We start from the raw sequence: 17,182 nt of genomic DNA on the forward strand, positions 1-17,182 counted from the left end.
CTTAGGGCGTTTTTCAGGCGACAAAACGCTTAGATGTGAACAGGTGCCATTGAAATGAATGGGACTTTGCTTGATGGGCGTTTTACAAGCATTTTATGAGCTGAAAACGCTCAGGTGTGATTGCAGCCTAAATCACATTCATACATACACATACTAGGGCCAAATTAGACAAGAGCCAGCTAAACTACCAGCATGTCTTTGGAGTGTGGGAGGAAACCGAAGTACCCGGAGGAAACCCACGCAGGCACATGGAGAACGTGCAAACTCCAGGCAGGTAGTGCCGTGGTTGGGATTCGAACCGATGACCCCAGTGCTGCTAGGCGGAAGTGGTAACCACTTAGTAACTGTGCTCAATGGGTTATTTTGCATATATCAAACAGATATAAGGGTACTCCGGTTTCCTCCCACACTCCAAAGACATGCTGGTAGGTTAATTAGATCCTGTCTAAATTGTCCCTAGTATGTATGAATGTGAGTTAGGGACCTTAGATTGTAAGCTCCTTGAGGGTAGGGACTGATGTGAATGTACAATGTATATGTAAAGCGCTGCGTAAATTGATGGCGCTATATAAGTACCTGAAATAAATAAATAAATAATAAATAAATATAACAAAACACTTTCAATGGAGAATTAAACACACCAAAAGGGAGCAAAATCAGGACTTCATTGTTGGGGTCTACATACACTTTAAAGTCCCCCAGAAAGAGCCTTTCCTGTAATGGAACAAAATCAAAGTCCCAGGAGGCACACGTTAAGCGTCCCGTGTACATTAAGCCTAAAGCATTATCAGACTACCCCCCCCCCCCCAATCCCATCCCAAGCAGCAGAAAGGAACAGAACACAGACTGCTCAGCAGCTTGTCTACAAAACCTTTCAAAATGTGCTGAGCCGTGCCAAGAAAAAAAAAACGTCACTCATTGCAAATGACAGAGTTGCTGAAATGCACAAAATTCTGTAGCCGCATAATTTGCCCATACACAAGCCGCAAAAAAAAAAAAAAAAAAAAATTAGGATTTTTGCACTCACTATAAAAACCTTTTTGTGGAGTCCATTGAGGAACACAGCTTGGCACTAAGCAACCGAGGTTATGTTGCCCAAAACTAGCATCTGTGGAGGCAAACGCACGAACCATGTAGGAGCTCATGTATCTACAGATGACCAGGTCACAAGTCTTATGGCCCTGTACACACGATCCGAATATCGTACGACAGATCGTACGACAGATCGTACAACTCGCTTAATAGTCTCAAGTAGAAAATGAATAGGTTACTAAAGTCACAAAAATTCTCGTTTAACAGAAAAGAAAATAAAAAATGGGAAGTCGTGTGTTATAATGTGTTTGTATTGTATTTTCGGACGACAACTGTACTGACTAAACGTAAAAATCGTATGATCTGGTATCGTCCGATCGAATAATATCGGATGAATTGTCGTGATCGGCCCTCGAAAGCTCTGTACTAACGATCTGATTATCGTACGATCGCGTCGAAAGCGGTATTTTTCGTCCGATTTTCAGATCGTGTGTACGGGCCATTAGGGATCTGCGGACTGAGTGAAAAGCCAAAGAAGCACTTACTGCCCCCCTAGTGGTTTGGGCTTTAAAAAGGAGTAGTACAGCCAAAGCTCATCTGGCTGTACTTTTCCTGTGGATCACAGAAGTGTAGTTCATTCAGCACTCCTGTGACTCGTTTTCAGCAGACAGCAGCAGTCAGTCCCTATGACTAAGCTCCGATGGGTGGGGCTACAGGCATTGGGGGCGTGTCCTGGATTAGGTTCAGACTGAGGTTGCCATCTCTAGGGACTACACGGACGTGCAGCTATAGGGATTCCCCCTCTTGTTTCGAAGCCGGTTGACGTCATCAAGCCGAACCAGGCTCGGGAAGGATTGCAACCATATGGTTGGGATCCGCCTACATGCCTGGACCGGCACCGAACCGGCTGCTCCCGCCCCCTCCACACCCCAGTGAGTGCTGGAGGAGCAGAGCAGAGAGCTGCTGACTGACGGTCAGCAGCTCTCTGCTCACGGAGCTCTGAGGACCAAGGGATCAGTGGTGTTTGATCACTCGGTTCTCAGTGTTTGTCGAAGAGGGACCGATGCTGGATCCAGCTAGGCATATACAGTGGGGGCGGAAAGTATTCAGACCCCCTTAAATTTTTCACTCTTTGTTATATTGCAGCCATTTTCTAAAATCATTTAAGTTCATTTTTTTCCTCATTAATGTACACACAGCACCCCATATTGACAGAAAAACACAGAATTGTTGACATTTTTGCAGATTTATTAACCACTTGCCGACCGCCTCACGCATATATACGTGAGCAGAGCGGCACGGGCAGGCAAAATCACGTACCTGGTACGTGATTGCCTTCCCGCGGGCGGGGGGTCCGATCGGACCCCCCCCCGGTGCCATCGGCGGTCGGCGTTTGGCTGGGAGAGTTGAGAGACGAGGGGGAGGCCATCCGATCGTGGCCCCCCCCTCGCGATCGCTCCCAGCCAATGAGAAACATCCCCTGCCTCTGTATAGTACACAGAGGCAGAGGATGTGATGTCATCTCTCCTCGGCTGGCCAGTTTCCGTTCCAGCACCGAGGAGAGAAGACATGTAAGTGCACAAAACACACACACAACACAGTAGAACATGCCAGGCACACTAAACACCCCCGATCCCCCCCCGATCGCCCCCCGATCCCCCCCAATCACCCCCCCCCCTGTCACAAACTGACACCAAGCAGGTTTTTTTGTTTTGTTTTGTTTTTTTCCTGATTACTGCATAGTGTCAGTTTGTGACAGTTAGCAGTGGTAAGACAGTTAGTATTAGCCCCCTGTAGGTCTAGGGTACCCCCCTAACCCCCCCTAATAAAGTTTTAACCCCTTGATCACCCCCTGTCACCAGTGTCGCTAAGCGATCATTTTTCTGATCGCTGTATTAGTGTCGCTGGTGACGCTAGTTAGGAACGTAAATATTTAGGTTCGCTGTCAGTGTTTTATAGCGACAGGGACCCCCATATACTACCGAATAAATGTTTTAACCCCTTGATTGCCCCCTAGTTAACCCTTTCACCACTGATCACCATATAACTGTTACGGGTGACGCTGGTTAGTTCGTTTATTTTTTTTAGTGTCAGGGCACCCGCCGTTTATTACCGAATAAAGGTTTAGCCCCCTGATCGCCCGGCGGTGATATGCGTCGCCCCAGGCAGCGTCAGATTAGCGCCAGTACCGCGAACACCCACGCACGCACCGTACACGCACCGTACACCTCCCTTAGTGGTATAGTATCTGAACACATCAATATCTGATCCGATCAGATCTATACTAGCGTCCCCAGCAGTTTAGGGTTCCCAAAAACGCAGTGTTAGCGGGATCAGCCCAGATACCTGCTAGCACCTGCGTTTTGCCCCTCCGCCCAGCCCAGCCCAGCCCACCCAAGTGCAGTATCGATCGATCACTGTCACTTACAAAACACTAAACGCATAACTGCAGCGTTCGCAGAGTCAGGCCTGATCCCTGCGATCGCTAACAGTTTTTTTGGTAGCATTTTGGTGAACTGGCAAGCACCAGCCCCAAGCAGCGTCAGATTAGCGCCAGTACCACTAACACCCACGCACGCACCGTACACCTCCCTTAGTGGTATAGTATCTGATCGGATCAATATCTGATCCGATCAGATCTATACTAGCGTCCCCAGCAGTTTAGGGTTCCCAAAAACGCAGTGTTAGTGGGATCAGCCCAGATACCTGCTAGCACCTGCGTTTTGCCCCTCCGCCCGGCCCAGCCCAGCCCACCCAAGTGCAGTATCGATCGATCACTGTCACTTTTTTTTGTAGCGTTTTGGTGAACTGGCAAGCGCCAGCGGCCTAGTACACCCCGGTCGTAGTCATACCAGCACTGCAGTAACACTTGGTGACGTGGCGAGTCCCATAAGTGCAGTTCAAGCTGGTGAGGTGGCAAGCACAAGTAGTGTCCCGCTGCCACCAAAAAGACAAACACAGGCCCGTCGTGCCCATAATGCCCTTCCTGCTGCATTCGCCAATCCTAATTGGGAACCCACCACTTCTGCAGCGCCCGTACTTCCCCCATTCACATCCCCAACCAAATGCAGTCGGCTGCATGAGAGGCATTTTCTTTATGTCCTCCCGAGTACCCCTACCCAACGAACCCCCCCAAAAAAGATGTTGTGTCTGCAGCAAGCGCGGATATAGGCGTGACACCCGCTATTATTGTCCCTCCTGTCCTGACAATCCTGGTCTTTGCATTGGTGAATGTTTTGAACGCTACCATTCACTAGTTGAGTATTAGCGTAGGGTACAGCATTGCACAGACTAGGCACACTTTCACAGGGTCTCCCAAGATGCCATCGCATTTTGAGAGACCCGAACCTGGAACCGGTTACAGTTATAAAAGTTACAGTTACAAAAAAAAAGTGTAAAAAAAAAAAAAAAACACAAACAAAAATAAAAAAAAATAGTTGTCGTTTTATTGTTCTCTCTCTCTCTATTCTCTCTCTGGTGTTCTGCTCTTTTTTACTGTATTCTATTCTGCAATGTTTTATTGTTATTATGTTTTATCATGTTTGCTTTTCAGGTATGCAATTTTTTATACTTTACCGTTTACTGTGCTTTATTGTTAACCATTTTTTTGTCTTCAGGTACGCCATTCACGACTTTGAGTGGTTATACCAGAATGATGCCTGCAGGTTTAGGTATCATCTTGGTATCATTCTTTTCAGCCAGCGGTCGGCTTTCATGTAAAAGCAATCCTAGTGGCTAATTAGCCTCTAGACTGCTTTTACAAGCAGTGGGAGGGAATGCCCCCCCCCCCCCCACCGTCTTCCGTGTTTTTCTCTGGCTCTCCTGTCTCAACAGGGAACCTGAGAATGCAGCCGGTGATTCAGCCAGCTGACCATAGAGCTGATCAGAGACCAGAGTGGCTCCAAACATCTCTATGGCCTAAGAAACCGGAAGCTACGAGCATTTTAGGACTTAGATTTCGCCGGATGTAAACAGCGCCATTGGGAAATTGGGAAAGCATTTTATCACACCGATCTTGGTGTGGTCAGATGCTTTGAGGGCAGAGGAGAAATCTAGGGTCTAATAGACCCCAATTTTTTCAAAAAAGAGTACCTGTCACTACCTATTGCTATCATAGGGGATATTTACATTCCCTGAGATAACAATAAAAATGATTTAAAAAAAAATATGAAAGGAACAGTTTAAAAATAAGATAAAAAAGCAAAAAAATAATAAAGAAAAAAAAAAAAAAAAAAAAAAAAAAGCACCCCTGTCCCCCCTGCTCTCGCGCTAAGGCGAACGCAAGCGTCGGTCTGGCGTCAAATGTAAACAGCAATTGCACCATGCATGTGAGGTATCACCGCGAAGGTCAGATCGAGGGCAGTAATTTTAGCAGTAGACCTCCTCTGTAAATCTAAAGTGGTAACCTGTAAAGGCTTTTAAAGGCTTTTAAAAATGTATTAATTTTGTTGCCACTGCACGTTTGTGCGCAATTGTAAAGCATGTCATGTTTGGTATCCATGTACTCGGCCTAAGATCATCTTTTTTATTTCATCAAACATTTGGGCAATATAGTGTGTTTTAGTGCATTAAAATTTAAAAAAGTGTGTTTTTTCCACAAAAAATGCGTTTGAAAAATCGCTGCGCAAATACTGTGTGAAAAAAAAAAATGAAACACCCACCATTTTAATCTGTAGGGCATTTGCTTTAAAATAATATATAATGTTTGGGGGTTCAAAGTAATTTTCTTGCAAAAAAAAAATAATTTTTTCATGTAATCAAAAAGTGTCAGAAAGGGCTTTGTCTTCAAGTGGTTAGAAGAGTGGGTGATGTGTGACGTAAGCTTCTAAATGTTGTGCATAAAATGCCAGGACAGTTCAAACCCCCCCAAATGACCCCATTTTGGAAAGTAGACACCCCAAGCTATTTGCTGAGAGGCATGTCGAGTCCATGGAATATTTTATATTGTGACACAAGTTGCGGGAAAGAGACAAATTTTTTTTTTTTTTTTTTTTTTTTTGCACAAAGTTGTCACTAAATGTTATATTGCTCAAACACGCCATGGGGATTTGTGAAATTACACCCCAAAATAAATTCTGTTGCTTCTCCTGAGTACGGGGATACCACATGTGTGGGACTTTTTGGGAGCCTAGCCGCGTACGGGACCCCGAAAACCAAGAACCGCCTTCAGGCTTTCTAAGGCCGTAAATTTTTGATTTCACTCTTCACTGCCTATCACAGTTTCGGAGGCCATGGAAAGCCCAGGTGGCACAAAACCCCCCCAAATGACCCCATTTTGGAAAGTAGACACCCCAAGCTATTTGCTGAGAGGTATAGTGAGTATTTTGCAGACCTCACTTTTTGTCACAAGGTTTTGAAAATTGAAAAAAGAAAAAAAAAAAATTTTTTTTCTGGTCTTTCTTCATTTTCAAAAACAAATGAGAGCTGCAAAATACTCACCATGCCTCTCAGCAAATAGCTTGGGGTGTCTACTTTCCAAAATGGGGTCATTTGGGGGGGGGTTGTGCCATCTTGGCATTTTATGGCCTTCAAAACTGTGATAGGTAGTGAGGAGTGAAATCAAAAATGTATGCCCTTAGAAATCCTGAAGGTGGTGCTGGGTTTTCGGGGCCCCGTACGTGGCTAGGCTCCCAAAAAGTGCCACACATGTGGTATCCCCGTACTCAGGAGAAGCAGCTGAATGTATTTTGGGGTGCAATTCCACATATGCCCATGGCCTATGTGAGCAATATATCATTTAGTGACAACTTTTTGTAAATTTTTTTTTTTTTTTTTTTTTTTGTCATTATTCAATCACTTGGGACAAAAAAAATAAATATTCAATGGGCTCAACATGCCTCTCAGCAATTTCCTTGGGGTGTCTACTTTCCAAAATGGGGTCATTTGGGGGGGGTTTGTACTGCCCTGCCATTTTAGCACCTCAAGAAATGACATAGGCAGTCATAAACTAAAAGCTGTGTAAATTCCAGAAAATGTACCCTAGTTTGTAGACGCTATAACTTTTGCGCAAACCAATAAATATACGCTTATTGACATTTTTTTTACCAAAGACATGTGGCCGAATACATTTTGGCCTAAATGTATGACTAAAATTTAGTTTATTGGATTTTTTTTATAACAAAAAGTAGAAAATATCATTTTTTTTCAAAATTTTCAGTCTTTTTCCGTTTATAGCGCAAAAAATAAAAACGGCAGAGGTGATCAAATACCATCAAAAGAAAGCTCTATTTGTGGGAAGAAAAGGACGCAAATTTCGTTTGGGTAGAGCATTGCATGACCGCGCAATTAGCAGTTAAAGCGACGCAGTGCCGAATTGTAAAAAGTGCTCTGGTCAGGAAGGGGGTAAATCCTTCCGGGGCTGAAGTGGTTAAAAAAGAAAAACTGAAATATCACATGGTCCTAAGTATTCAGACCCTTTGCTGTAACACTCATATTTTTAACTCAGGTGCTGTCCATTTCTTCTGATCATCCTTGAGATGGTTCTACACCTTCATTTGAGTCCAGCTGTGTTTGATTATACTGATTGGACTTGATTAGGAAAGTCACACACCTGTCTATATAAGACCTTACAGCTCACAGTGCATGTCAGAGCAAATGAGAATCATGAGGTCAAAAGGAACTGCCTGAGGAGCTCAGAGACAGAATTGTGGCAAGGTACAGATCTGGCCAAGGTTACAAAAAAATTTCTGCTGCACTTAGGGTTCCTAGAGCACAGTAACCTCCATAATCCTTAAATGGAAGACGTTTTGGACGACCAGAACCCTTCCTAGAGCTGGCCGTCCGGCCAAACTGAGCTATCGGGGGAGAAGAGCCTTGATGAGAGAGTTTAAGAAGAACCCAAAGATCACTCTGGCTGAGCTCCAGAGATGCAGTCGGGAGATGGGAGAAAGTTGTAGAAAGTCTACCATCGCTGCAGCCCTCCACTAGTCAGGGCTTTATGGCAGAGTGGCCCGACGGAAGCCTCTCCTCAGTGCAAGACACGTGAAAGCCCGCATGAAGTTTGCTAAAGGAAGGACTCCAAGATGGTGAGAAATAAGATTCTCTGGTCTGATGAGACCAAGATAGAACTTTTTGGCCTTAATTCTAAGCGGTATGTGTGGAGAAAACCAGGCACTGCTCATCACCTGTCCAATACAGTCCCAACAGTGAAGCATGGTGGTGGCAGCATCATGCTGTGGGGGTGTTTTTCAGCTGCAGGGACAGGACGACTGGTTGCAAATCGAGGGAAAGATGAATGCGGCCAAGTACAGGGATATCCTGGATGAAAACCTTCTCCAGAGTGCTCAGGACCTCAGACTGGGCCGAAGGTTTACCTTCCAACAAGACAATGTGCCTAAGCAGACAGCTAAAATAACGAAGGAGTGGCTTCACAACAACTCCGTGACTGTTCTTGAATGGCCCAGCCAAAGCCCTGACTTAAACCCAATTAAGCATCTCTGGAGAGACCTAAAAATGTCTGTCCACCAATGTTTACCATCCAACCTGACAGAACTGGAGAGGATGAATGAAAGAGTGACTTGTATAGCGCTACCTATGTGAACTGAATCGCCTCAGGGCTCTTTTGCCGCCGGTGTCCATCTGCAGTATAGCACGGTCCTTTACCCCATGGGGTCCCGATGCTCTTACAAACACATACACATATTTGGCCAATTTTTTCGACAGGATCTAATTAACCTACCAGCATGTCTTTTGGAGTGTGGCAGGAAACCGGAGTACCCGGAGGAAACCTGCGCAGGCACAGGGAGAACATGCAAACTCCAGGCAGATGGTGTCATTGTCGGGATTTGAACCAGCGACCCTATTACTGCTAGGTGAAAGTGCTACCCACCACACCACTGTGCTGCTAGGAGTAATGGCAGAGGGTTCCCAAATCCAGGTGTAAAAAACTTGTTGCATCTTTCCCAAAAAGACTCATGGCTGTATTAGATCAGAAGGGGGCTACTAAATACTGAGCAAAGGGTCTGAATACTTAGGACCATGTGATATTTCAGTTTTTTTTTTTTTTAATAAATCTGCAAAAATGTCAACAATTCTGTGATTTTCTGTCAATATGGGGTGCTGTGTGTACAATATGGGGTGCTGTGTGTACATTAATGAAGAAAAAAATGAACTTATATGATTTTAGCAAATGGCTGCAATATAACAAAGAGTGAAAAATTGAAGGGGGTCTGAATACTTTCTGTCCCCACTGTATATGCCTAGCTGGATGCAGCATCGTCCCCCTTCGACTCTAACACTGAGAACCGAGCGATCAAACACCACTGATCGCTTGGTTCTCAGAGCTCCGTGAGCAGAGAGCTGCTGACCGTCAGTCAACAGCTCTCTGCTCTGCCCCGCCAGCACTCACTGGGGTGTGGAGGGGGCAGGAGCAGCCGGTTCAGTGCCGGTCCAGGCATGTAGGCGGATGCAATACTTCCCGAGCCTGGTTCGGCTTGTTGACGTCAGTCGGCTTCAAAACAAAAGAGGGGGAATCCCTATAGCTGCACTCTGTGTAGTCCTTAACACAGCTGGCAGGCAAGTTGCATTTTACATATCAAAAAGAGCCAAAGCAGTTATCTACAGAGGATTGTAAAATTTGTCAGGTCAAACTCGGAAGGAATCGTAAAGACAATGAATGCAAGATGACTGAACATCAAAATAACATCCTTCAAATAGTAACCTGTTCATCAAATTAGTAGTAAAAGAATGCAAGTTGGAACATTTCTGGATTTTTTTCATAACTGCAGCTGTCCATGGCCAAGAGGCATTATTTGTCATCCAGAAGGAAAAAAAAGCAGACCAAAGGCCTAATAAAACTGGCCAATCAGATTACTTATCCTTGTTACCCATTGGGGACGTGTGTTTACTAGGTCCCTTTCACACTGAGGTGCTTTACAGGCGCTATAGCGCCAAAAACCGCGCCCGCAAAGCGCCTCTCCTGTCACTCCGAGGGCTTTCACACTGGAGCGGTTTGCTTTCGGGACGTTAAAAAAAGTCCTGCAAGCAGCATCTTTGCAGAGCTTTAAAGCGCCCCTGCCCATTGAAATGAATTTAACCCTTTATTCAGCTGCTAGCAGGGTTAAACATGCCCCGCTAGCGGTTGAAAAGCGCAGCAAAAACGACAGTAAAGCGCCGCTAAAAATAGCGACGCTTTACTGCCGACGCCCCAGTGTGAAAAGGGAAGGGTTTTTTTGGGCTAAATTACGACAGGAGGAACTGGGTCCTCTGAAGGTGTCTGAATATTCCAAGTATCTTGTCATCTACGGCGCCTGTACCTCTGTTGGCTCTTCTGAAGTCTTAATAAATTCATCTCTCTGGATGAACCGAATTGCTGTGGGAATAACTTGAATAATTATAATACAAATGGTACCTTGGATTATGAATAATTCATTCCAGAAGAATCCTTGTAATCGAAAGCACTCGTATATCAAAGTGAGTTTCCCCATAGAAGTCAATGAAAACTCAGATCATTTGTTCAACAGTGACCGCTATTGTATGCAGTACTGCATGTGGCCAGAGGTGGGGGGGGGCGCCAGAGACACTTGCAAACACTCGGAGACCGTTTGGATGCACTCTGAGACACTAGGGAACGGAGTGTCTCCGAGCGGCTTCGAGTGTCACAGACAACCCCGTACCTCTGGCCAAATTCATTGCTGCACACCACAGAGGCTTGAATCCTGCTCGTCTTGCGAGACAACGCTCACAGGATTTTTTAAAAATATAGCTTGTATTTCGAAACACTTGTAAACCTCGTTACTGCAATCAGAGGTATTACTGCCATAATTATCATCTTACTACTATATGACTACATACATAATTTTTTTGTTAACTATAAAAGATGATGTTACGCCGAGTAAATAGATATGAAGCACGTCACGTTTTAAAATCGCGCATGCCCTGCATCCAGCTAGGCATATACAGTGGGGACGGAAAGTATTCAGACCCCCTTAAATTTTTCACTCTTTGTTATATTGCAGCCATTTGCTAAAATCATTTAAGTTCATTTTTTTCCCTCATTAATGTACACACAGCACCCCATATTGTACACACAGCCCCCCATATTGTACACACAGCACTCCATATTGTACACACAGCACCCCATATTGTACACACAGCACCCCATATTGTACACACAGCCCCCCATATTGTACACACAGCACCCCATATTGTACACACAGCACCCTATATTGTACACACAGCACTCCATATTGTACACACAGCACCCCATATTGTACACACAGCACCCCATATTGTACACACAGCACCTCATATTGACAGAAAAACACAGAATTGACCTCCTGAGCCCCGCTCTGTGTGTCCGTAAGACACATAGAGCTGTGGCTCGGCCCCGCCCCCTGCTCTCTCCTAATTGGCTGCGATTGTTGGCATTGGGAAGCAATGGCTTTGCTGCTGTGTCTCAGCCAAAAAGGAAGGTAGACCGGGGACAGCCGAGGATCCTGTGCACATCGCTGGATGGAGAGGGGGCTCAGGTGAGTATTGGGGGGGGGGTGAGGGGGAAGCAGCACACAGAAGGTTTTTTACCTTCATGCATACTATGCACCTTCAGCCTTTAGAACCACTTAAACAATTCACGTTAAAAACAGGGGTTTTAGTTGCACATATATCTGGTAGCTGTTCTGTGGAGGTGATTGGAGGTTATTTACTAAAACTGGAGAGTGCAAAATCTGGTGCAACTCTGCATAGAAACCAATCAACTTCCAGGTGTTCCTGCCAAAGTTTAATTCAACAAGCAGAAGATAGAAGCTGATTGGCTACCATGCTCAGCTGCACCAAATTCTGAGCACACCAGTTTTAGTAAATCTCCCCCTACAATTGCTTATAACAGTGATGATCACTGTTGTAAGCAATCATTTTTAATGAATGGCATCCATTCATTGCCATTATGTACTATTGGAATAACTGATTGGCCACAGCTACCACATGATACAGTGATTGGCCCTGTGTGCGCCATGTAATCACTGTGACCAATCACAGGGATCATCACAACAGTACACAATAACCAGGGACCGCCACTCCTGCCCAGCCTATAGTAATATGAGGGCTGGGCGGGAAGTGGTTAAGGAGCATTAAAAACAGACCTCAAACTCCTGTTTTTAATGGCTGTGTGAACATGACCTTACAATTCAATCCCTTCACAATTCAGTTTCTTATACAAGAATAGAAATGTGTCCGTGAACGTACCTGTAATGCCTCCACTTGCTGCGTGCTGATCCGGATTTTGGGAATTCTGAAGTCCCATGGTGTCACAAGCACCTTCCGTGCGTTCTTTCCTTGGGTTTGGGTATCTTCCTTGTATGGGAAAGTAGCCACATAATCTCTCCAATTCCGCTGTAGCACTCCCACCACACGACCTGGGTGCAGACAAGACATGAATGCAGATCTGAAGGCTCACCTTTCATAGAGCACACTTCAATCTGCGACTATACAATGCACACCATACAGCAAAGTCCCTCCCGTGCAGCTCACCGGTCATCATAACTTCACTTTGTGTTTCTCCAGTTCTCTCCTCTGCCTCGTTCTCACACAGGGCTCCCGTTCTCCCCTTCCACTCAGACTTGGGCAGAACCTCTACGGCCACTACGTCTCCATCGATCGCTCTGTTCCGTGATTTGGTGCCATGGATCAGAACATCGCTCTGCAAGTCTGTATTGGCATGCAAGGATAAATGTTCAAAATGGTCTTCAAAACACCAACACTATCTAGCATGCATGTCAACGTGCAACAAAAAAGGAGGTACGCAGAAGAAACATATTCTTAATTGAAAAGCAGTCTTATCCTTCTCCATTGAGGGCAAAATGAAATTGCCTCCTAACAGCCTACCCCTCCAGCAAGGTATACTCACCCACCCAGCCACACTGCCTCAACTCACCCCTCCCCCTGCTCCATTTGCCCCCTAATGTAGTATGGCATCAGGGTATAGGGAACAATGTGACATCCGCCATGTTAAAATGCTTGGGTCTAAATGGCTAAATCGCCAGGCCCAATCCCTGTGACATGATGGGGGCGACTGTGACCCAAACTAAATTGACAGGTGCCACTCAAGGCTCCACCAGATCCTCTTATGTAGCAACCGTTTGGGGTGCAGACAAGGACAGAGCGCCGCCCAGCTCTAGTTATCTAATGAGAAAGGGAAAAGTCCTGGAAGTCACACATCTATGCAAAACCCCGTACGGTGGTGCTTTTCTTGTTTCTGGAATGCAAGGTACTTCCGGTCTGTGGAGCGCATCTAATTTCCGGCATCTAAGTTGGTCTGTCCCCTATAAATAAGAGTATCACAAGCCCTAACCACGCCCCTGATGACGCATTCTTATGTCGAAACGTTGGGTGGAGCCAAGGACGTGGGACGCTAACCAGAGACACGGCGGCCATTTTGTCGGTTGGAAACGCCGGTTCGTTTCCATATGGTTGGCAGTCTTTTTAAACATGTGAGTGCACCAGCTTTTTTTTATACAATAAAATTTGTTACCTGGATGCCTGCGCAATGAGAGTTTTTATTTTTTACATATTTACGTGGATTGCTGGAGCTTATCTGTTCGGTTTTAATGAATTGAAGCGGCTCTTGGGTTCCTTTGACTATTGGAAGAGGATTAGTCCAAAGTGTCGGTGGAGTGGATCGATCGGTACAGAGGGACCGTTGGGGGTCATTAACCAATACTAACATTGTGTGTACCCCTACACACTGATGGTAAAGGGTCAGTAGTTTTGGGTGCTGGTGGTGGCTATTTTATCCACTTTATCCGGTTCTGGATGAAGATTTTTATTATTGATGGGCTTTATTGTTTATATATCATTTTAAGCGCTACACCTTTCTATTTTATGTTTTCCTATTGTGTCCAGCAATATAGTGTCAGCTGCTCTTTCGTTGCTTATTGTATATTTTTTAAGCGCAACAGATTAATTCGTTTTATTGGTGGTGTATGACAGCCTCAGCACAAGCTCCAACCAGGCCACGCCCCCAATGCCTTTCACTCCACCCACAGAGATAAGTCATGGGGAATGGAGGGGGCAACTACATCATAAACCCAGAAATGCTCTGACAACAGAGCTTACTCATGATGGACTTCTGCAGCTGTAAAGCAGCAAAAGGAATGTAGACAGGTGAGTATACCTTGCTGGGGGGAGGGGGTGGGCTATCAGGAAGCACTATTGTTTTGAATGACCAGATGATAAAGCCTCCTTACAATTTTGTTTCCCAATACCAAAACCAATACTTTGCAATGCCGTTTGCGTCCATACAAAAATGAGTGGGAGAAAATCGCACTGCAAAGAATTGCATGCAATTTAAAACAGAAATGCCGTGCGATTCCTGTCTGAATTGCATGTGGTTTCCCGCACCGCTCCTGTGTGAACCCAGGCTTTTCATAGTGAAGTTCATACAGGAGCGGCGAAGGAAACCTCCCTGCATGGCGGGTTCCACCAGCTCCTATCCGATTGTGGACATCTGCGGCTCCTCCTGCCTCACCCATGGTTCCCCCCCGCCATCTCTTTCTAGTACTGACAGTACAGACTACAGGGATTCTAATTGGTCAGCACCGCCACATGGACGATGCTGACCAATTAGGAGCCATCTAGCGCGTACTTGTCAGCAGAGAAGAGAAAGCCGCAGGGATTTCAAATCCCCAGACCGGTGAAGCGGCAGTTAAAAGTAGCGCAGTGCTGAATAGCAAAAAAATGTCCTGGTCCTGAAGAGGGCAAAACCTTCCGGGGGCCAAGTGGTTAAGCGACAGCACAGCAGTAGCTGCCTCCTCCGAGTCACTGCTTCATCTCTGAGTGAAAATGTGGACTGAGCCATTTGTCCCTCCCATCCCTAATGTATTGAACTGTATTGTCCCCCCCCTCTACATTGTAAAGTGCGGCACAAATTGTTGGTGCTAAATAAATCCTGTATAATAATAATTTAACCACTTAAAGGACCAGAAGGATTTGCTCCCTTAATGACCAGGCCATTTTTTGCGATACGGCACTGCGTTGCTTTAACTGACAATTGCGCGGTCGTGCGACGCTGTACCAAACAAAACTTATGTCCTTTTTTTTCCCACAAATAGATCTTTCTTTTGGTGGTATTTGATCACCTCTGTGGTTTTTATTTTTTTGCGCTATAAACAAAAAAGAGCGACAATTTTGAAAAAAAAAAAAAAGCAATATTTTTTTACTTTTTGCTATAATAAATATCCAAAAAAAAAAATTTCTCATCAGTTTAGGCCAATATGTTACATATTTTTGGTTAAAAAATAATCACAATAAGCGTATATTGATTGTTTTGCGCAAAAGTTATAGCGTTTACAAAAAAGGGGATAGATTTGTGGCATTTTTATTATTTAAAACTTTTTTTTACTAGTAATGGCGGCGATCTGCGATTTTTAGCGGGACTGCAACATTGCAGCGGACAAATTGGACACTTTTGATCTCTCTCTCCCCTCCCCTGTCAGAACAGGGATCTGTTTGTTTACATACACAGATCCTGTTCTGGCTCTCGCGCATGGGCTCTGGTGTCGTGCGCGCACGCCCTCCCCCCCCTATCGCTCTTAAAGCGGCCGACACACACCTACAGCGATTCACGCAGCCGTGCCAACCTGCCGCAGTATAATGACGGCGGCTGGTCGGCAAGCGGCTAATATGGGATAAGACACTGCTGACAAGTCCAAGGTGTTGTATCCCCTATAACAAGTGATTCCAGGTGTCATAAGCACTCCTCCTCACCCTTTAGGGACGCCCAAAACTGGAGATCCTTCCCATCCTTTTCCTGTCAAACCAAGAGTTGTGATCAGGTCTATTCAGAGCCACTCTAAGGTGTCGATTTACTAAAACTGGAGAGTGCAAAATCTGGTGCAGCTCTGCATGGTAGCCAATCAGCTTCTAACTTCAGCTTGTTCAATTAAAGGGGGTTGTAAACCTTCGTGTTTTTTCACCTTAATGCATCCTATGCATTAAGGTGAAAAAACACCTGGCAGTGACCGGCCCCCCCCAGCCCCCTGTTTTACTTACCTGAGCCCTGGAACTTGACCCGGCAGGACATGCTGTCTCCTTGCCCGGGGTTCTCGGCTCTTGATTGGATAGATTGATAGCAGCCATTGGCTCAAGCTGCTGTCAATCAAATCCAATGACGCGGGCACGAGACATACATTCGACGGCTATGGACGCCAAACGCTGGACTCGGGAGCGCGCCCGCAAGGTAACCCCCTCGGGAAAGCGCTTCTCCTAGGGGGTTATGTGATGATGTGGAGCCGCCGGGGGACTCCAGAAGACGAGGGTTCGGGGCCACTCTGTGCAAAACGAGCTGCACAGTGGAGGCAAGTATGATATATTTATTTAAAAAAAAAGGTCTTTACAATCACTTTCAGCTGTGACAATAAAACCTGGAAGCGGATTGGTTCCTATGCAGCGATGCACCAGATTTTGCACTCTCCATCTTTAGTAAATCTCCTCCCTCCATAGAGTTAGAAAATATAACAGAATCAAGAAGCCTTTTTCATACCGGAGTCTTTGCCTCCCAGACCCTGAAGTCGCACAAAGGCCTCGAGCTGAGAGCGATGCTTGTTGACGCTGAGTACCCCCTGCACAGAGTAAGGACTGGTCAGTGTGTGATCATGCAGCTTCTCTCTGTAAACACATTTCACGTGTGATCGACTCACCTGCTTATATCTACCAGACTTAATTCCAGCTTCCAGAATTTCCAGCGGGAGATGCTCCTGGTACTCCTTGCCATTACTCTCCCGGCTTTCGGTTTCACGCTCCTGAAGAGCCTCGCGGATTGAGCTGTACAACTCCAGGGCTCCTTTCAGATGTGGCCAAAATGTCTCCAAGTATTCCTATGTGAAGAAGGGGGAGGAGGGGAGATCATTGATTATGTATTAGGTTATAGAGTGTATTTATCAGAAGTCTAGGTAGGATCTGTATTGTAGTTATGTTGGTCCAGCTAGGTCCAATGTAAGTATGGATTATCTCATACCTGAGGGATCGCTGTGGAAGGGAACAGTCACCACTACTTCTGTAATGGCCACAATGCTCTGTGTCCCCTACCGAGTGCCTTCCCTTCCTGCATAGTAACCACAGGGAGTCGCTCACTCAGCACCACTGCCACTCACAATGTCTCTTGCGTTTTTTAAATAAATACCAGGAGTTTTGTGATTGGACGAGGTGAAGAGGCGGG

General features: G+C 45.6%; 1 protein-coding gene across 1 annotated transcript in view; it reads right to left on the reverse strand.

Moving 5' to 3' along the window:
• The window catches only part of DIS3L (DIS3 like exosome 3'-5' exoribonuclease), a gene marked incomplete at its 5' end in the record, with an annotated part of 76,224 nt that overhangs the window by 26,177 nt on the left and 32,865 nt on the right, over nt 1–17,182 (reverse strand). Inside the window, 4 exon segments of the mRNA XM_073618305.1 lie at nt 12,214–12,383; nt 12,499–12,675; nt 16,508–16,586; nt 16,665–16,841. Coding sequence (XP_073474406.1) covers nt 12,214–12,383; nt 12,499–12,675; nt 16,508–16,586; nt 16,665–16,841 — 603 coding nt within the window.

The sequence above is a fragment of the Aquarana catesbeiana genome, linkage group LG03, assembly GCF_042186555.1.
Source record: "Aquarana catesbeiana isolate 2022-GZ linkage group LG03, ASM4218655v1, whole genome shotgun sequence".
Classification (NCBI taxonomy): domain Eukaryota; kingdom Metazoa; phylum Chordata; class Amphibia; order Anura; family Ranidae; genus Aquarana; species Aquarana catesbeiana.